The sequence below is a fragment of the Acyrthosiphon pisum genome, chromosome A1 (assembly GCF_005508785.2).
Source record: "Acyrthosiphon pisum isolate AL4f chromosome A1, pea_aphid_22Mar2018_4r6ur, whole genome shotgun sequence".
In the NCBI taxonomy this organism is placed as follows: Eukaryota; Metazoa; Arthropoda; class Insecta; order Hemiptera; family Aphididae; genus Acyrthosiphon; species Acyrthosiphon pisum.
Window position 1 is genome coordinate 147,539,621 of NC_042494.1, and position 23,364 is coordinate 147,562,984.

Genomic DNA, 23,364 nt, shown 5'->3' on the forward strand with positions numbered 1-23,364 from the left:
TTTTTAACGAATTAATAAAATGTTATTGATTTTAAAAAAAAAAAAAACTAAAAAGATTGGAAATTGAAAATGTCTGTAAACAACTTAAAATAAGTCAAAATATTTTGAAAACGGTATGGTGTATAGAAACCGCTTATATTAACATTCAGTCAAAATTTCATGTATTTACCTTCATTTTTTTTAGACTTACACCAAAAACCAAAATCGATTTTGTCGAAAATCAATGTTGCGTAAAAATTCCCGTTTTTTCCTTAATTTTCCATTTGTTTTTCACGGTACTTTTCAAAACTACTGGAAAATGTTTACTTTTGACCCCCCAAAGTACCAACTAGATTCACTTTCCTATCAGAAAAGGTACTATTGAAGAAAATCTAAGCACTTTTACTGTCCTAAAACGTGATGACAGACACAAAAATAAAAAAAAATTAAAAATAAAATAAAAATAAAAAAAAAAAAAAAATAAAAAAATAAATAAAAAAACACACATCATTGTAAAATCAATACATTCATCGTTCCACCCAGAATCTAAAAACTAATTAAATTGGAAACTGGAATTGTCCGTAAACAGCTCAAAACAAATCAAAATATTTTGAAAAATTTATCATGTATAGAAAATGAAAATATAAACAACCAGTAAAAATTTCATGTATCTACAGTCATTCGTTTTAAAGTTACACCAAAAACCAAAATCAATTTTCTCGAAAACAGATTTTGCGTAAAAATGCCAGTTTTTCGTTAATTTTTCTTTTGTTTTTCACGGCGCTTTTGAAAATCATTGGAAATTTCAAATTTTTACCTTCCGAATGCACCAACTAGATTCACTTTCCCATCAAACAAGATACTGTTGAAGAAAATCGAAGCAGTTTTACTGTCCCAAACCGTGATGACAGACACAAAAATTAAAAATTAAAAATTAAAAAACACACATGATTGTAAAATCAATACATTCATCGTTCCACTCAGAATCTAAAAATTTTTTTTTTGAAATTCTAGCTTAAAATAGCTTGCACATTTACGTTACGTATTTTGTCAAAATTCAAACTTTATTGCATTTTAAATATTTTTAAACTGCCATTGTAACAATATATCAGGAGACTTGTATTAAATTGTCAAGCTTTTTGACCCAACGAATAAAATGTTATTAAAATGTATAGAAAAAAAAAACTATAACAATTGGAAACTGAAAATGTTCGTAGACAGCTCAAAACAAGTCAAAATATTTTGAAAAAATGTATAGCTTATAGAAATTGCTAATATAAACATTCAGTGAAAATTGCATGTATCCCCGGCTATTTTTTACAGAGTTACACCATAAACCAAAATCGGTTTTGTCGACATTTTGCGTAAAAAAATCCTGTTTTTCTTTATTTTTTTTCCCCAGCGCTTTTGACAATTACTGAGAATTTTAAATTTTGATCTCCCGAATGCACCAACTAGATTCACTTTCCCATCAAACAAGATACTGAAGTTGAAAAATCATATTATTATTTCGACTTCTTATCGTGTACACAGGCACAAAAAAAATAAATAAGAACCACACATCATTGTAAAATTAGTACATTATTCATCGCTCCACTTAAAAAAAATATATGAACTTTTTCTAATTTTTTCTACTATTACTATCTATAAGATGTAACAAATGGAAATTATTTATAACAAAGCAACATTTCTGAATTCCTCCGTAAATCTCAAAATCTTTGTGTGAGAAAAAATTTTTAAAATTAAAATTTTTCTTGAATTTTCGTGACAACCTTATGCGGAATACTGCGAAATAAAAAAACCGAGCCTGGTATTAAAAAAATCGATATCCATGAACGGTTTTTTTAAAAATACAGTTTTTGGTGATACTCTTGAAGCATTATTGTTTATTATAATTATTATATAGTTATTATATACGACGGAGTTAACAAGAAAACACGTTACACCATTTGTGGTTAAAGTAGTAGACGTAAGTTATTATTATCGATCGTTACCTACTAAAATAACAAATTACAAATGGATCAAGGAAATAATAGTTTGGATAAAACAATTAATGATGTTTGTGACAAATTGTAATATTTTTTCAAGGTCATTCATGATGGCGCAGTTATATCGAGATTTAGTCCTACCATAATATTAACCAAATGTGAACCATGGAAGCTCAATAAAACAATACCATCATAATTAATAATATGTACCTATAAATAACTGATAAAAGTTCCCCTGTCCACTGTATGGACATTATAATATACGGTATTGACGTATCGTACATCAGTACGCATCACCGTCAATATGTGTAGGAAATGTGACATAACCTGTTTTCTGAAGTTAAAAGCTCGTATATTCTAAAATATAAAATAAACAGTAATCTGTAGTTATAAACTACATGGTACTTACCTACCAAAAAGCGTGTACAGTATAAAAGAAAAATTGATAAAATGTTTTATTTTGTCACTTTGTGTTGATATTGTCTAAAAAAAAATGTATTTTATTCTTTGAACTTTTAAAAATATTCAAAGATGATCTGAGAGGTCTTAGCCACGATACTCTCCCTACGTACAATAAAGGCCTTCATCAAGTTAAGATTTACGTAAAACATAAATTCGTAGTCGATTTACTAAAGTTATACAAATATTTAAATTATTTCGCAATAAAATCTTTATACTAAACTTCTGTAATCAAAAATAAATATAATTAAAAATTGATTGATTTTAATACGGTCCTTATATATTGACGTAATATAAGTCGAGTTAAAAACGTTCTATAATAATTAATATGAGTAAATTATTTTGAATAAAGAGTATGAATGGATGACTAAATTCTAGTCTTTCGGGCAGTTATGTTATTTCTTAATCATATACCTAGTGCGGGAATTTTTACATTTTATTCATTTCTATGGTGATAAACAAAGTGTAAGGTACGTAAAATCGTCGGTTAGGTAACAAAAATATCTGTACCCATCCCAAAAACATATTTTTGTTAAAAGCGCATTAAACGTTGATTCTATCGCTATCATCAATAAAAATAACTTACAACATAATATTACATTTTACTTTTTTATTAGAAAACAAGAATATATATACAATCTGTTATACATTTATACAATAAGTAATATAGGGGAGGGGGGGGGGTCAATTTTATTTACTTATTTTATTTTACTTATTGTAAGTTGCATTGTAGAATATTTTTGCTTGATATTTTATTAATATCGTATATTATTTTAAATACTAGTTATATAATAATAAAACATTTAGTTTAAACTCGTTTAAATCATTAATTAGTAGGTAATATTTTTTTAAATTGTATAGTGATAGTTTAATATTCTTAGTATAATATCGGTTCCTGAAATGGATAATTTATGATTAAATATTGATTTTTACTGAGCACTTTCATAGGTACATAATATCTAACTAGATTTACTAAAATTCAACTGAAATACATGTACCTACCATTAAATTTTTTTCGCAATATATTCCTTGCGCGATACATATTTATGATATTTTTTAATAAGTTGTAAAAAAGTGAATTAAGGCAAAACCATTCAATGTATATACATTTATAATTAAATATAAAATAGATAATTATATTTGTATAATTGTATAATAGATAATTTAATTTATTATTCTTAATTTAACTTCATAATTACTTTATTTACTTCATAATGTTATATAATTTTTAACAAAACATTTAATAATGAACAAATGTTTACAAATTAATTAGCATGTCTAAAATCTATTTATGTTTGCGAATAATTTAAAACGCTTCGATATTGATAATACTTTTCTTTGTTTTTGATTACAATTTCTTCATTATACCTAAATGTTAAATATGAACGAACTGTGTTGACCTAAGCATGCATAGTTTTTTATATAGACCTCAAACTCCACAGTCCACGGCCTGGTAAACATTAACCGCGACAACATTAGATCAAGCCCTTACGGTCTACGGCATACACACTTATACAATGCATACATATTATGCTTACACTAAGCCAAAAAAACAAAAAAAATATTTATATTTATTTAACTTGTTTACTGATAATATAACGAAGCAAAATAATATATATTCCTGGTAAACAAAATGTTTAATAACAATATGTTTGTATTGGTTATGGAATCGTAAATACGTTTCAAATATATTATTATATAATATAAAGACTCGATTTGGTCTCTGTGCAATGACGAGACAGGTCTGTAGTTAGGTGAGTAAGTTCTGACACTTGAATAAGGCAATAACGACTATTATAACTATTGAATATAATACAATCCACAATAAAGTACTTCGGAAAAAATTAGCACAGAACAGCGCGAATTATAGATTGTCAACAAACATTCGAGTCAGACAGATTAATTCGTAAGCAAGTCGACATCTCCGATTTATGGCTAATTTCATCATTAATATGCGATTCTGTGCTAATTTTTTTTTCCAATGTTTGTACAGTTAAACATCTTGAAATTTTTGTGAATTCATATTTTTTTTCAAGTTTAGGCACAGCATTTTGGGTTTGATTTCACTTCTTTATTAATCTCAAAATTCAGGAACTTATTCAATAATGTGCCTTTTCGGCACAGAATTAGGGTATTGATTTCATTTTTTTATTAAGCTCCAAATTCTATTTTATCAACCATGGGCCTTTTTGGTACAGAATATTGAGATTGATTTCACTTCTTTATTAACATTAAAATTCTATTTTTTCTCCTAATCACTTCAACTTACTCACAGAAAGCTTTTTTTACTTCTCCGAAGTACTTTTTTGTAGATTTAAATTATTTTTCCGAAGCACGTTTTACAGTGACATCTCGAAACAATGTATTTTGCTTCAAATATGAAAATGTGAGTGTTTTTGGAATTCTGGGGCCACTTTCGAACACAATGCGGTTGGTTCTGTGTTCTGTGACGGAACGGAGGGCGCCAGCCGAGTCAGTAACAGAACATGACACCAACGTCAAGTGTGGCCTGCGGCCTGCGTGAAGACCCGGGTCTCAGTGTGGAGTAGACGAGCCGCCGAACGCGTCGTCATTGCTCATCCTTAGCCTTCATGGTCATTACCGGTGTAAAGGACATTATGACATAATACGTATTCCTTATCGTGGAATATACACGAGTCATCAAGAATGGTTCGATTGAGCAAGTTTGTAACTATCGTGTACCTTATTGCAACCGGTGCGTGTTATACGACCAGTCTGACCTATGCTGGTGCAATTTGGGTTAAATGTATGGGGGTGCTAGATTTATGTCAAATTCAGTGATCAGTGGGAGGGCTTTTCCCCCACACCCCCTCCATTCAAACAACTTAATAGAATACACCTTCGCATTAATCTTAATAATATAAACAATTACTTATAACATAATACACTTTTATCTATATTATTAATCCGATAGGTAACTATGTATTATTGTTATTATGAAAATTATAGGGCCTTAAAGGCTCTGTTTAACAAAAAGCGTTATTTTTTCGTCGTGTGATTTTGTAATTTGTTACAACGCGGTGTTATTCACGCGCGTGAAAGCATCACACCGACGAGCCATTTACCACTTGAACGTGCGTGAACAACGCGTTCTGTTTGACAGAGCGTTTAGAAATAATTGTATCCAAATACCTAAGGCACAATATTATAGTCAATAATTCGATGATGATATCAAGAATTTGGAGTTGTTAAAATATGAATTTTGGGGGTGCTAAACTGCTAAGCCACCTCAAGAACCCCCAAATTGCGCCTATGCTGACCCGTGTTCTATATAATACATAGATCTGGCTGGTGCAGTCGGCGAGAGATTATAGTAGCTCGTCTGTACTCTGTACGCCTCCCGACGTCAAGGGTGCCCGTTTGCAGCGTTTATCCGCGATGATTGACCGAATAATAGAGTGTCGACCGACTGCATGTATTCCGAATCTCATTATATAATGCAACGTATTTTGGGCAACGGCCCCGCCCCAAATTCCAATGCTCCATGGTAAGTAACATACATATATATTTAATTGATTATTTTATTAAATTAAAATATTGCGACAACATTACTACAAAGTACTTCGCATGGCACGAACACTCCTAAATAGCTCAGAATATTGTCAAAATTAAAATAAATATATAAATATATTTTCCGGGATTTTACATGCGTCCGATTTGGCGAAAAACTGTTTTTGCCCCAACCACGTAGGTACTTACCTATTTACTTTTCGACGGATTTCAGTAGGTGTTCTATAATTTTAATAAAGATTAAAAACTGGTACAATTCCTAAGAACTCTGCGCTATTTATACTTACTTTTTAAGCTAATTTAACAACAACAAAAAAAGGTGGGTAAGTGGATGTCGCTCTGCTGTACAGTAGGTTACAAGTAACTATAGATATCATGCTATAATACTAAATGTTATTTAAAATATAATACCAGGTTGTTATTATTTATTGTTATTATTAGAAGTGTTTTAATTGTGTAGGGTGGGGGTGCAGGTATGAGAGTCCCACTTCTTCTTAAAAAAATGTTTATGCCTTCTATTTGAAAGGGACCGTGTAAAAACAAGAAAAATCAATTTTCATCAAAAATCCTGTTTAGATAATATTGCAAGAACAGATCCAAAAATCTGTATAGGAAATATAACGTAGATACTTGGGGCTAGAGCCAGTTGCGTATACAAAGGGGGGCGTGGGGGTCAGATCCCCTCCCAATGGCTTTGGAGTGGATAATCTTCCATATTGTGTTTGATGTGAATTTTGAATCAGTTCAAATTATGTTCATTGTTCCTTATTGTTAAATGTTTTACTACCTAAGTAAAAAGTTTTGAGAAGGTAGGGGATTTTCCAATTTTCCCTTCCCATTTAGTTATGTCGTTTTATTTTTTTTATCCCCCTTTAGAAATCGTGTCCACACCACTGGCTGGAGCTGTCTAGTTTTTTACTTTATGGTAGAAAACCAGATAACTAGCTCTAAGATAATATTTTAATGAATACAATTATAGAATACTAAGTTCTGGACAAAATACAGGATAGTTACAACAATTAAAATTGTTTTTTATATTTTCTGAAAAGTTTTGAAAAATGGAATTGTTTAGTTTTTATTCAGATCCCTTTAATTATATAGTAATCAATAAGACATTTAAATATTCAGGTACGCATTTTTTTCTCTACAATTTTTTAACTCCCTCCTATTTTTTTCCCCAATCAAAGTACTGGTTATTCTTTATTATATTTCACATTATTAACGATAAAATAAATATTAATTTTAATTCTATCTTCGCTGAATCTGAGTGGAACTTGTTGTGACAAGTGACAACTCAATAACGACAATAACTCATTATTCATGCTGCAATGATAAGATACCAAAATAAAATCAAAACAAGAATATATATATATTGATTAATACTTATTATTTCCTGTCCATAGAATCATGATTAGTCATAAGAATATATTATACTTAACAATATTCAATTTCATACATTGTATTTAAAAGTTTTGGTAGTTTATGTTTCTGAAGTGGAAAAATAAACGAAATAATAATATTATATACAATTTATTATATATTATAATGTATTAATAATTATTATTATCATAAAATTTAAAATCGATCAGCTTAATAAACCCGTTTAAACATCGTGAGTATTAAAAAAATAAAATTATTTTCAGTCATTTCAACGTTTCAAGGAAATAATTTTTATTAAAAAAAAAATATGTGCATACAAATTTCAATTTATGTAAAAATAATGTGGTAGTTAAATAAGTTCTTATATTATTGTAGTATGGTATCCTGCACAGCATTTTTAAAATTTAAAATTTGGATACTGAATACGCGTAACACAGTTGGACAAAATTTTATCTAGATCATTATTCGAATAATTTGAAAACAATATTATTTGAATAAAAAATTATTCAAATATTTTTTTTTATAATTATTGAATAATTTGCCAACATAATATTATTTTAACAGTTTAACGTCAGTATATTGAGTTATAAGTTAAAAATGTATAACAATTATATTTCATATTTATTCAAAATAACGCCATACCTACAGCTTTTTGAATACAATAAGTAGTGAGGTACAATAAGTTTAAAAAATAACATATTATAAACAACAATAAAAAAATTAAGTTTAGTATAATATATTATGTTATATAAGTTTTTGCAAAATTATACTTGAAGTAACTAACCTTTTGTATAACTAGTAGAAAAATTAATTACTATACCGAAAGGTTATATAAATTAATTATAATATAAAAAATGATTAATTATAAGTCTGACACTGCTGACTCTTAGAATAGTTTTTCGAAAACATAATTTATAATCGAATTTAAATTTAACACATCCGTTATAATGACCTACTCATTATAGGGTACCTACACTCAACAGTCGTCAGAGCGACTTCACCGATTTTTTTAATTATTTCGAAGTTACGATTTTTAAAATTTGGTCGATAATCTTTAGTCAGTCATTGTGCATTTATTTTGATGATTTGAATTTTTGTGTAAGGTATTTTTTATCTAAAAACAAATTAGAAGTATATGTATAGGAACTGAAAATACGAATTTGGATCTTGTGATATAATTCAAAGCACATAAGTAAAGTATAAGTCCATCGTTTTCAGTATTTATCTCAATTATACAAATTAGGAAATTATAATTATAAATATTATATAGGTATATATTTATTTTGTTATATTACGTTTACTAAAAATAATTTCTATTTATTTAAATGAATTATATGTGTATAATATATGTACCTATTAAAATTAAGAAAGAAATCAAAATGTGTTGTTTATTTAATTTTTGTCATAAATTAATCTATAAAGGTAAATAGGTAATTATTTTTAATTTTATTTTGAAAAATTACTTGTTAACTACATATAAAGTGAACTGTTGTATAAAAATAATCATGACAAATATTGATAAGGGACAATAACACACCCGCCTACTACTGCAGTGTGTTAATGGTCGGTTTTGCGTTTGTGATCTCGAAAAAAAATATCCAAATTCATACTAAAAATTACCTTGGCCGAGTAAGCCAGTTGTACTGAATGTGAGGATTAGGAAGTCGTCCCACGGCCAACGATCTCCAATAGGAACATTGGCGCGTAACTCAAGGCCAAAAATAAATAATATGTAGACGAGCACGCACGCGAGAATTGTTTTCAGACGTTACTCGTAGTCCAAAGTATACACAAGTGCTCAGACCTTTACGGTTGTGCAGTGTGATATTTTTTTTTTCACAAGTAAACTGTAGTTGAGTTTTTTTTATTATAAATACCTTTTTTACTCAAAGTTCGGTTACTTAAGTTTTTTTAGTGAATCGTTTTAGATCATTGTATTAACATATTGTTAGAGTTGGATGAAAACGTGAAATCACTTGATTATCGTAATATTAAAAAAAACCCCAAATTTGTTTATACCCATACAGAAAAAATGGCGTTAGATCTACATCGAAAAAACGAATTCAAGAAATCCAAAAAATCTTATGACGAAATTATAAAGGAAATTGTGACCGACGATTTTCCGTTGAACCCGTTGCAACTGGTAGGTGAACTGAGTTTTGACAATCCTTTGACCTTAGAGGAAACCGACAAGCTGCCGAGATCAGATGTGCAGGAGTTCTATAGAGATACCTCTATTTTCATCACCGGTGGCACTGGATTTATGGGAAAGATGCTCATCGAAAAGCTCAGTAGATCCTGCCCACATCTCAAGCATATCTACCTGTTGATTAGGAATAAGAAAGGCAAAGATGTTAATGAACGTATTGATGCCATATTTGATGATAGGGTAAGACAATTTTGTTTATCACGTTTTTAATTAAAAATACCTTTTTGAATTAACCGAGCATAGTTACTGGGGTTTATTTTTCATTTTTTCAATTGAATACTACTTTTTAAACGTTAAACTCGAGTTTAACAATTAATATATAACTCTAAAAATAAAACACTAAACGATCATAGAAAATAAATTGTCAACAGATTACCTATTCTAATCATCGTGCGTATACATTCATTAGGTATTGTAACAAGACGTGTTTTATTGAATAAATAATAGATACCTTTAGTATAGGAAATTAAGAGTAATGTATATGGCAATATACGTTTGATGATATTATAATAGTTTTCGGTAAGAAACAATAACTTCATTTGCATACACTAATTTGGTTATGTCTGTTTAATTAAAAGAAATGATTATATGAATTTATATCAGGCACCTATTTGACAAGTTACAAAAAAAAAAATTAATTTAGAGTCAATTTATACTCATACTTTTTTTTACACAAGAAATTGTATCTCATTAAATGGAAATTAGGTACTCATTTATGTTTGAATGAATTAAAAGAACCATTTTGATTTTCTATAAATGCTTGTTATACGCATTGTATTCAAGTTTATTTTGTTGAAAAATTGTATTTTTAAAAATATGTGTAAGTGTATATCAATTTTATGTTTAAGACAATTTAAGGGATTGCGTTCAAATAGGCAGTACTAATGTAATTTTAAAAACGAAGAATTTACACTATTTAGGACATTAAACATATTGTATATAAACTAGTTTTTCTTTTGTAAACAACATAAAACAGTGTTTCCGTAAATTACAAAGACAGACTGGTTTTATTTTAGGTACTACCTTCCTTGATACTTCTGATACTAAAGAACTTATGAACCAAAAGAAAAATAGGTACTTTATTTCAAGGTTTTTAATGGTTAGTAAAAACCAACTTTATCCGTGCCAAAAACACAACTCTTTTGTTAGGTAACAAATGTTGAGCTATCCATTGTGTAATTAGCAATAAATTGCAAGACATTTAGGCACTTCTTGTATTAATTTTCAGAAAATGTTAAATTGTTATTTTGAAAAAAAAATGACGCATGCTGTCATCAAAATGGCTAAGAACTATAATTTAAAAATTTTATTTTATTTTTTGAAATACACTGCAAACACATTTTATGATATTAACATACCATAATATTATTTATGAATACATCAGTTGTAATAAAATACGTGACTCAAAGAAGTGAGCACTTACAATGCATATAGATTTTTTTCTAAATGGGGTCATTGATACTTCGTTATTATTGTACACACACATCGATGTCGCAGTAGTTTGCACGTTTAATTTTATTTTTCATGTAGAAACGACAAAATTAATGATTAATAATTCATCGGATGACCCTTATTGTTTCATTAATATATTATATTAAATATTATCAAATATATTATTGTACTTTAATGATTACAATTTACAAGAAAATATGTCATCACAATAATAATATGTTAATAACATACTATAAATAATCAGTTTTAGCAGTGTAAAATGTATTCGTAAATCACTAAAATCCGTCTTATCGATATTCTACTGAATACATTTTTTTTGTTTTTTTGGAAACCAAAGTAACTATTCTGTACGTTTCATTTCAAACCATATTTTCATTCGTGTTGATACTTTAGTTGTTCATGCGATTGAAACACGAGAGGCCGAAGTTCTATCACAAGATATCTGCGATCGCTGGCGATGCATCTTTGCCAGGATTAGGCATATCTCCCCGCGATAGACAGACATTGGCTGAAAATGTCAATATCGTATTCCACGCTGCAGCTACGATCAGGTTCGACGAACACATACGCACCGCGATCAACATCAATGTCCTTGGTACAAGGGAAATCATCAACCTGGCTAAAGAAATGACTAAACTTAAGGTAACAATAATTTGAACACTTGTTAATAATTAAAAACGTACCAGACGACATTATCATTTACACGCTCAAAGGGGTCAATATCATTAAAATACAATGGTATATACATTAATGGTGAGTTACGTAATGTTAAAAAAAAAGTTAAAAAATATTGTACAATGACGCGACCGTTCGTTATTGGAACGTGCAGGTGACGCACTGATAGGTTTTGGCTGTTGATATCCTCGGCCCGTGATTTATATATTTTTTTAACTGCCATCTATTTACTATACCTTATTTAATATGTTTTACTAGGCAAATGTAAACTGGGCCCGCGGTTACCTTTTTTGTTGTAAACTCGGCCCGGAAATTTTAGGTAATAAAATAGGTGGATTTTTTCACAATTTTAGTGAATTCTACATTTATATAACGAACTTCATACTATGAATACAAATATGAAAATAATTTTTGGAGGATAATGATTATCACCTCCACATGGTGTCCTCTAAATTGTTATCAAAAATATTATACATATTATATTTTTATTCAGGCCGAGTTTACACGTCAATCATTTTTACCTGTAAAACCCCGGGCCCAGTTTACACCTAAATTATTTTTACATAAAAAAAACAGGGGCCGAGTTTACAATAGACCTTTTGAACATTTTTTTTCCTCGGGCCGAGTTTACAATCGCCCGTTTTACTAAACTTACCATTTCGGATACCTTCAAATGCCAATTTTCAGACCCATGCACTTCTACGTCGTGTAATTAATATTAAATAGGTATCAGTAAATCGCCGTGATCAAACGATTGCGCGTTTAGCGATAACCGCAAACGATCATAAGTGAACAAGTTGTTAAAAGCTAAATAGCTCATAAAAAATGTACACTATAAAGTAAGAACGTATACCAGAGTATAGGTATCCGTCGGGATGCAATAACTTTTTATTTGGAAAAAAAAAAATGTTAGGATGTAGGGAAATTTCCAAAAACACCCGTAGAGGAGTAAGAACAAGACATAATAATATTATAATTTACGAACAATAAGTTTATTTCGAGCCTTCAAGGTACTCAACCTCGTAAACAAGATCAAGTCTTAAAAATACCCTCAATACACCCAAAACTACTTTCCTGCAGTTACGTAACGATGACGGTCTAATATGCAGCTAAATCCCAATTTAGTGTACATATTATTTTGATTGTACCTAACGTGACGCATTGGAACAATTTTCTCCATTTACGTTAAAATTTAGTATCATACCTATAATATATAGCTCAGAATATATATTTATATACATATATATGTTATTTCTTACCATTATTAATTATGTGATTATTCGTTTTATAAACTAAAATGCACTTGTACGTGAACGAATATCCGTAAAAAATTTAACTTGTTCGTAGGGGCAACTTTAAAATCTAGTTCTACAGTCATGTTTTGCACTGAAGGCCGTGTTATGACACTGAATAGCAAGTTGTACCATATCGTAGGCAGTTTTCACCTCTTAGAAAAATGTAATACACCGCATGATTGAGACTGGTTTTAGTTCCTGCTCTATGAATTTATGATGCTGAAATTTTATTTAAACTGGTAATTTTATCAATATCGATACCTTTGCCAGGAATCTGTTGTACACATTCACTGTTGTGTATATTTATTGAAAAAAAAAAAAACGAATCTACACAACGACAATTGTCAAAAATGTTATAATATGGTTGTACCTACGTACCAATTATATAATAAAAACGAGTGAAAAGTGTTTAGGTAGTAGGTACCTATTGATATTTTCAAATGTCAATGTTTGAATACATTATTGTATTATAATATACATTCAAGTGTAATTAAATACAATATTCATTGTCTATTATTTATTCATGCTTTGAGACCTCAATTTATTAGTTATTTTACAAAACATTTATTATGCATGTCTATTTTCTCAGAATTTATTATTGTTTGTATTAAAAAAAAATTGTTTTAAATTATACTTATTATTATACATACCTATATTTACTTGTTAACAATTACAGACCGTATATATTTAACATAGTAATATTCCAGTTATATTTAACAATAACGCTTGATATTGTAATTTACTGATAGGTTTTAGGTACCTAATTATTCCAATATTTAATGTTTTAACCGTTAAACTATTTATTTGTTTTAACTTAATATATTAAAATTAAAATGCAATCAATTTAATTTTTTTGAATTTAAATAAATGTGTTTACAGGCTTGTATGTACGTGTCGACTGCGTATGCCAATTGCGTGCATAGTAAAATCGAAGAAAAATTTTACGAAGCACCGTATAATTACAATGGAGTGATATCCTTGGTGACTTCGGCCAACAACGACAAAAAGTTAGAAGATATCACACCCAGGTACGTAAACTACTATTAATTCTATACAAAAATACACTGTTTAACATATTATTTTTTTTAATAAAAATGTTTACACTTTTAGCTTAACTGCTGGTTGGCCAAACACGTATACGTTCACGAAAGCTTTAGCAGAGGATTTAGCAAAACATGAGGCTGTCGGACTACCGCTTGGCATATTCAGACCATCAGTCGGTTAGTATTGTGAATAATTCGTAATTAATATACATTTTTTTTTTTTTTACAAATTTTATGCTTCGAACATTATTACTTTATTGCAGTTATTTCGACATATAATGAACCTGTTCGCGGTTGGATCGATAACGTTTATGGTCCCATTGGTATGATCGTGGGAGTCGGTGCCGGAGTGCTTCACACACATCACTGTGATGTTACCAAGGTCGTCGACTTAGTTCCAGTAGACTTGGTTGTTAATGCACTGATATGCTCGGCTTATAAAGTCAGCAAAACTACACCAACAATGTAAGTTTCCAATAAATATCGTAAGGATGCTATTGCCTATTAGCACTTAGCATTGACTGACAACCAAGCCTTTAATAATATAGATTTAATATTTTGTCTATCATACTTGTGAATAAGAATTAGAATCATCACCAATCAATACCCGTAAAAAAAAAAGAACTCTTATAGCCAAAGTAAAATGTCATATTATATGAAAAAGATTTTTTGGTTAGTGATGTGGTCAGACTGTTTGCAATAAAATGCAATGGAAATAATTGGATTTATATTTGGTTGAGTTTCGAGATTTTTGAAAATGCATATTTTTTTTATTCACGCGTGGTTGAAGGTTAAAAAAATCTTTATTTTATTTTGCAAATTAAATCAATTTATTTTTTAATATATTTGTTTTGTTTTTTTTAGTGAATCAAATCCACCTATTTTTAACTACGTCAGCTCTAAGCAGAATCCTATTAGCTTAGAAAATTTCTTCGCCGTCATCAAGAAATACGGACTCCCTAACTGGCCTACCATCAATGCAGTTTGGTACTACTCGTTTATGCCCACTAACAATCCTTATCTATATTCCTTATTATTCTTATTATTTCATACGATACCCGGTTACTTTTTGGACTTTTTGTGCCAGATAACCGGCAGGAAGCCAATGTAAGAATAAAACAAAAATCGTTTATTGAAAATATTCACATATCATTGATTATATTATAATGTGTATAACTTATGTCTACAGGCTTACTAATATTTATAAAAAAATGAAAAAAGCCAACGCTGCACTATCTTTCTTTGCAAATAATCAATGGGAATTCATTGATAATAACACCAGTACACTGTGGAAGGAAATGTCAGAATTGGACAAAAAGATATTCTTTTTCGACATAAAAGAAATGTCTTGGGACTATTATGCTCGAGCTTGTGCTATAGGTCTGCGTTTGTACTTGGTGAAAGATGACATACATACAATCAAAAATGCAAGAATCAAATGGGAAAAGTAAGTTGATTTATATACTAATGATTCTAATAATAAATTATTGCGTTGGTCAAATAATAAAATTGTATACCTAAAATATATTTATAAATATGTTTATCTTGAATGATGCGGCAATTTTTACTAAAGTTAATTCATAAACAAATCAGTCTAACGCGTAAATCTTTAATGTGTTTAAATTGTATAGTAATTACGGTAGTACTAAAGTAGGTAGTACTTAAGTACTCTTAAGTACCTACCTAGTACCTACTATACTTTTTGACCAATTGGCAATAATTACTATCTGACTTATGAATGAAACATCAATTCGCTAGAACTTAAAGTAGCTAATCAGTTATTGTTTATTCCTATTTTTATATTAAAGTACTGTGTTCGTACTAAATTGTTGATCATTAATAAAATATTTTTATAGCAGCAATACTTATCTTTTATCTACAATATTATTATTCTATAAAATAGAAAGATTTTATTACTTGCATTAGAAATGTCAACAACTTAGCATAACCTTATACACAGTTTATACTTTATTTATGTAATATAATATTCATACGTATTACCGAAATATATTAAAAAATATATTTCTTAGTTTTATTCTTAATAAAATATCAATAATTAATAATTTCATGGTTTGTATTTTGTTTTAGATTACGCAAAGCACACTTAATATTAAAAACAATTATGGCAATAGTATTTATACGTATCTGCTGGTTAATCGTCACAATGTGCTTCAATTAGACGTTCTCTTTATTTAAGTTGACGTGTCTTTTATATTTTCGTTATTAAGATATTATATATTTAATTATTTATGATTTGTGATTGATTGTTACACAAATCAAATGTACATAATATGGTAAAGCTCATGGGATTGATTTGTAAATCAACATTTTGTTTACGTTAATTTTAGTAGATTGAATGTACTATCCAAGACTGAACAAATAATGTATCAACATATTGTATGTATTCGTGCTAGTTCAATATGTTTATTTAAAGTATGAAATAAAAAAGAATAAAATGTTATGATATATATACGTATTGTTTTAATTTTTGTATTTAGTATATTGTATTTTGTACCTACATCTATTCTTCATAATATACAAAAATGGTAAAATGCAACAAGTAGGTAACTGCGAAATAATTTGTCTATACGGCGTGCGTATAGTGTAACTGAACCACCTTGATCTGGGGTTTGTGTAAGACGCTATGAGATGTGCCTATACCAGTTATGAAATTCTATTGATAAACACGTTTACCGTACTTTAAAAAAATACGCTGAGACAATTAAGGTCACAGACACTTGATTTAAAAAAAAAAAAAAACGAAGTTAAAAAGTTGCACTTTATATTATAATGAGATGATATTAGGTATACTACAATAATAGCCCGAATTCCATAATAACTTTTTTCAAACAGTTTATATTCACTTTTGTAGATTTGTAGCATATACAATTAATGCTGTTTCAGATACATCATTGGCTAACATTGAGTATATTTACCTAATTAGGTACACAATTTGTGATTCAAGCTAATGTAAATAAATTTTGATTTATATTATTATACCATTTATACGTTATTGCATAATATTATAAATTATCGCAATAATTATGAGAAACACCTGATAATAATATGACTATTTGGGGGACGAGGTGGCCGAGCGGTCAACGCGTCGGCTGCGGTGCTCGCAGTCACGGGTTCGATCCCCGGTCACTGGGTGGCATTTTTCTCCGGGCAAGTCACGGTGTCCGGAGAACAAGTGCCGCCATCCCCCACTCCGGGGCATGGCAGATACCTACGGGTGCCCCATTCAAAAATTCTGCCAAAATACACCCACGTGTAACACACCCCTACCGTCAAAAACCTACTGTTCCACCCCTCCTCCCAATGGCCTAGGTTGCCGCGGGATAATTAATAAAAAAAAAAAAAAAAAAAAATATGACTATTTTGAACAATTCGTAACACAACAATCAAAAAAGGTACTGACAGTATAGTAATTGTAGACCGCTCGCAATTATCTTTAAAAGTGAAAGTGTTACATTTTTCTCAATAGTCGTAAAAATAGTGTCTATACGACTATACCTACAAAGAACTCCTATATCAAGAGGATGTCAGCGTACTATTTGTTTTTTCTCTCTGGCCCACGCACAACATAGACAAAACGCATTTACGCAGAAATCTTTTTTTTATGTTTTTAAGTAATCTTAGAGTTAAATCACCCATTACAAAAAAGATAGATAATAATACTTTTGAGGGAATGTCATATCGATTTATCTAAATATTGTCTCAAAACAATTTAAACGTCATTGAAATGTGCAACATTTTTTTGTTCATTTTGAAAATCCAATACAAAGTCAAACAACAATAAAATATAAAATCGATTCATTCCCTCAAAAATATTATTTTTTATCTTTTTTATAATGGGTAATTTTACTCTAAGATTACTTAAAAACATAAAAAAAATGATTCTGCGTTAATGCGTTTTGTCTATGTTGCACGTGGGTCAGAGAGAGAAAACAAATAGTGTGCTGACGTCCTCTTAATACTTTGATAGTATAGTTACCTACAAGTTGCTACAATAGTTACAACCTACTGTTTAGTGGTGGCTATCTGGGTAGTGCACGTTTTGATAAAAATTAATCTTTGTGATTTTACATTCAAAAGTCCAAAGAGAATCAGAATCCTGGTTTCAAGGACTCTCGTCTTTCTTTACTTGGTATGCACCTCGCGAGTGTATATTATTATAGTTTTTATATAAATTAAATTTGCAAGCAATGATAAATCTTTACGTTCCAAGAACAATTCTGACCAAGTTCAGTTTACTGTAGTATTTAAAAATATTACTGAATAAAATAGGTACTGTTTTAAGAGCAATCTTGTATTAAAATTACCACTTTCAATACCAAAAACTAAAAATATTATCAATAGAAATCAAAAAATAACATTCTTAGAAAAATGTTTTTGTTATTTAAATATTATATGTTGATATAATTAAATATTTTGAAGTGCATGCCATAATAGTACAGAAGACACGAGTCTAGAAAAACGCGTTAATTGTGCTAATGGTTCCAATTTTCAGTTCACCTTCGTATTAATGGAGGAATCGTAAACAACACACGTTTTAATCAATGATAATATGAACTTGAACATAAATAACTACATTTTCAGTGAATTTTTAAATGTTTGCTCAAAAGATCAAAAATAATACGAGTAGTCGAATGGAATTACTAAAATAGTTTCAACCATACACGCGAGTGCAAATTTTCGCCATCATTGACTTTCCCTAAATATAAATTAATAATATAAGTGCTATTCAATTATCTTCATTTGTCACTGCATTTCGTATTTAAAGGAATGTTTAAGCGAATAAAATAACAAAAACGACATTTAAGGTTATTAGTTTCTTACATATTTGAATTGAATAAACTTAAAAAAATCACGAAAGACTATATGCGTGGTCTCTAAAATCGTCGAACTTAAAATAATTTAAAGTAATAATACATTTTATCAGCTCTTTTTTACATATTATAGTTGTATTGAGTTTCAAAAATATGGGAAAAATTATATGATAGTAAATTATGATTTGGTAGGTCGTAGGTAAGTATATACCGTATATGTATCGTATCGTACCTGTATGTAATGAGCGTAAAACTTAGATATATAAATAATTAGTTACAAAAAAAAGTTTTTAAATATCTGTATAGGTATTTTTAAGGAAAGTGAACGTGACTATGTTAATATTTTTGCATATATAGGGCGTGAACAAATTCACTTTTCGATGAACATTTTAACACTGCAAATTCATGAATAATTTTAATGTCTGAGTATTTTAAAGTTAAAACCAAATATGTCGATCTATGAATTTTAAGCATAACTGACAACTGTTATTCGTATAAATAATTTAGCGTGAATATATTTTATATTTAATAAAAGTATTTTTATGTGTTATTAAATTAATTGACATATAACTGTAATATCCGACATTTTCATAATATGATACATATTCTTAACATAATGAATTTTTTTTTTGGTCTGGATACACGATAAAAAGTCTCTGACAGATTTTTTGTAAGATTTTCGTTGTCATGGTTACTTTTTTGTTAGTAACCATGACATCGACAAAAACATATTTATGATACATAGATTTTCTTTGTAGAGGAAACATATTAGTAGTAGCTTGCAGGGTTTATCTATAAAATTGTATTTATTAATAGTATACGTTTTAAATGAAAAATAAATTAAATTGTTTGTCAATCACTTTAAACAGTTAAAACCATTAAAATTGTAGTACCTAATTAATTAGAATTTTATTTTTATTTATTGTAGCGAAACAAAAATTTTATCAATTTTAATTAAAAACTAATTTTTTTAATTTGAAATAGTTGCCTAGGTAAAACCTTATATACCTAAATACCTATAATAATAGGCTATAGACAGTAAATTTCTGAAAATGTATTGGTCGTATCTAATTATATTTTAACTGTCTCAACAGTTTGAACACTATTTATAGGACAATAAAAATATAAAATCTACACACAATTGTTAAGCAGTGGTTTTTAGCGATCATTATATTTTATTCCCATGTTTGACTGTTTTATAGTAACCAGTGTCGTAGCTAGGAATTTAACTTGGGGGGGGGGGAAATATTTCAAAATTGTTCATAATAATCAAGGATTATATTAAGTCAAATACATAATATAATATATAGTTTATAGGTAATTAATAATTACATTATTTACATTATAACACTTATAATTTCATGCCCCTATCTTTTTCAGCAAACTTGTCTACGAAGTCTTGGATTTCAAGTTTTTCTAAAATTTCTTTTTCAATGGATACTAAAATCAACGACTCAAGTCTTTCCTGTGTCATTGTTGTTCTTAATATACTTTTTACCTAAATTTAAAAAAAAAAAATGTGCTACTAAATTTATTATTATACAAGACATGTTAGAATTAATGTGTTTGTGTTACCAAGGTTAATTTAGAAAAGCTTCTCTCCACGGAAGTTGTTGTCACAGGCAAGCATAAACAAATTTTATATATCTCAATTAAATCTTTATAATTCGGGTTAATATTATTCAGAACTTCAAGAATTGTTTGTGTATTTTTGACACAATTACGATTTAGTTTATATTGTGACAGCAATCTATCACTGTCTAAATTAGAATACTTTTAGCTAAATCTAAAATGCGTTTTTCAGAATCTAATGTAAACATATTTTTGTGTTCAAGAAATGCAAAGTCAGTTAAACTCTCAGGAAATCTTGAATCTAGTTCTTGCATCATTCGATCAGAAAGTACATATTAATTTTTAGATTATCATAACCCTAAATGTCTACATGCTGAGTATAATGTCTTTCGTCAATTGTAGAAGCAACTTTTCTTTTGCGTTGTAGAGAAATCTTCCATGGTGAAATCCAACAAATCACCAACATTTTTAGCATTTTTTAAAAATGTATTCCAAGCTTTATCGTTTAAATACATGTTCATTATGAATAATATCTCTAATGTTTTGAGATGGATCACACGTCTCAAATTCTTTACAATGACAGGTAATCTCATTCATTTTAATGTATTTATTTAAAAAAAACAAATATTTTTTGTACGGAGGTACCAGGTAATAGCAATATTATAAAATTATATGAATTTAAAAACTATGATAACATTATTTAATTTATTTTGATAAGCAAATAAACGCGGATGTTCTTGCTATCACTGTTAGATATTACGGTTTGGTCGTAAACTCGTAACCATGCTGGTTTCAATATAATTATCAAATCATCAACAATATTATCAATCAGTATTTATAATCACTTCTTTTCAATATGCATTTTTTTTTTAAATTACTGAATTTTGTATTAAGAGTTAATTTTCAAAGGAGGTTGGGGGGGCAAGTACCCCCTTTGCCCCCCCCGTAACTACGCCACTGATAGTAACTAATATAAATAACGATAAACCCTGAGCTCTAAAAATAGTTAAACGAAACGAATATGTTTGAAACATTTTGAAAAATTCTAAATTTCGTAACGAAATTACATAACCTACATTATATGAGTAAAATACAGTATACACTATACACCATCTATACCTAGGTACATAGCTATATGTTTTCTTATTGCATAAAAACAAAATGGAAAGTCATTAAAATTGAATAATTATTTAATTTAATTATTTTTTATGAGTGAGATATTTCAAATTATTCACCTTCGTCTTTATTACAATGAACACCAGTCATGAGAATCCAATTTCAAAATCTAATAAGACGTGTAATAATATGCGTATTATTTGAAACTAGAAGATAAACAAATGTATGTAGAAGGTACATATTTGCATTGTGATAAATCTCCGTTATATTATCAAGATTTAATATTGTATTTTCCCACAAGATATAGAACAACAAAAACAATGGATAATTTTAATAATTCACTAAGTAATAATCTCATAATGAACCAATACATATTGCTTGGAGGTCACTTATTTTTCATAGGTGCGTCTATATAGTAACACCTATTTTATTTTAAATATTAAAATGTTAAATTATTTGAAGGTATTATCGTACACTTTCTTGGTCAGGGATGATTTATTTATACGGAAACTTTTTTTGGATAGAAGGAATAATAATTTGCATCGCAATACCTATGCATTCCAAAAATTTTAAGTACAGACATAATAATATATATCCATCGATTGAGCAATTTCGTGATTTTTTCTGTACTCGGTACCTACTTATATAGTTTAGCAAATCTCGAAAAATAACAACGAAAACCGTGTGGAAAAAGTTAAAAGAATCATTTTTAGAATTTGATTTTAAGAATAATTATATTACGTTTTGGCTTGAAGATACTTATTAAGATTGTTATAATGTTTTTTTTTTTTTTTTTATGATGTAAATACATGTTTCACTGTTATTTTTACGATATGCCCGTTTTAAAAAATGTTTCATTATGGAGTAGGTATTTGAATTTTTTTTATAGAACGTTATTCATAACCGTGATTTAATTACAGAGATAAATAAACGCATTATAGGAGATGATTTTATTAGTTTACTTTACAGATAACGTTAATTCAATAAATAAAAAAACTCGCTCTGCTGTTCTACGGTTCGTGTGTACTTTGTCATTGAGTAAGTCACTGTCATGACTCATTTTAAATTTCAATTCAACAATAAAGCATATGAAAAAAAAATTCATAATGAGGGAGATGGATGGATCAATGTCTATTTCTATAAGGATAGTAAGCTTACACCTAATTTATCTTATAAAATTATATAATATTCATGTTGTTGGTGTTTTATTATTTCGGTATAGGTTGAACAAATTGTTGCTAAAAATGTAGCATAATATTATAATATCTTATACGCTGAAATTAAAAAATATAAATTTACCACAGCATAGCTACCCAATAATCTATTCAGGCCTGCGTTACAACTCAAAAGGAATCTTGATTTCTCCAAAATGTTTTTGTATAATATGTATAATGTATATATATACATACAATGCAAGCAATAATGAAATGGTTTAATTTCTACGATCAATATTTTTACAATGGAAACGAGATAACTAAAATCGTTTTTGTTTTTATTCAAAACTAGCTGAATTACCCGGCGTTGGCCGGAAAAAAAATGTTGTTCTGATTGTTCAACTCCTTTTGGGTGTGTAACACGCTGTGGAAGCAATGTCTTTTTAAGTGTAAATTATATTATATTTTAATGAATAGCCATCCCGACCAGCGTTGTCCGTGAGATTCGCAGCAGTATATTATCAGGTAGTCAATCTACCTGCGGTAGATCGCAGACCCCATGTGGTTTGTACGTTAGTGTATAATTTAACTCTGAAGTATAAAAGTTATATCAAGTTTGTCGTTTTACTTAATTCAACCTACGGCGGATTAATACAATCAAAATCCAAACCAAACCGTA

General features: G+C 28.8%; 2 protein-coding genes across 2 annotated transcripts in view; both read left to right on the forward strand.

Moving 5' to 3' along the window:
* Positions 1-23,364, forward strand: part of LOC100166286 (fatty acyl-CoA reductase wat) — a 111,651-nt gene that overhangs the window by 20,961 nt on the left and 67,326 nt on the right. The window lies entirely within an intron of this gene.
* On the forward strand, positions 9,088-16,481 carry LOC100159797 (fatty acyl-CoA reductase wat). Its single transcript, XM_001944324.5, has 8 exons — positions 9,088-9,726; positions 11,392-11,640; positions 13,848-13,996; positions 14,079-14,188; positions 14,275-14,476; positions 14,876-15,118; positions 15,201-15,458; positions 16,100-16,481. The coding sequence occupies exons 1-8, from the start codon at positions 9,370-9,372 to the stop codon at positions 16,188-16,190; spliced, it is 1,659 nt and encodes a 552-aa protein (XP_001944359.2). The 5' UTR covers positions 9,088-9,369; the 3' UTR covers positions 16,191-16,481.

What these genes read in the sequence shown, in the direction of transcription:
- LOC100159797 (XM_001944324.5), top strand. Translation starts at nt 9,370, where the DNA reads ATGGCGTTAGATCTACATCGAAAAAACGAATTCAAGAAATCCAAAAAA. An exon ending in TTAGAAGATATCACACCCAG is followed by an intron (nt 13,997 to 14,078) that starts GTACGTAAACTA and finishes TTACACTTTTAG; the next exon opens with CTTAACTGCTGGTTGGCCAA. An exon ending in GCAAGAATCAAATGGGAAAA is followed by an intron (nt 15,459 to 16,099) that starts GTAAGTTGATTT and finishes ATTTTGTTTTAG; the next exon opens with ATTACGCAAAGCACACTTAA.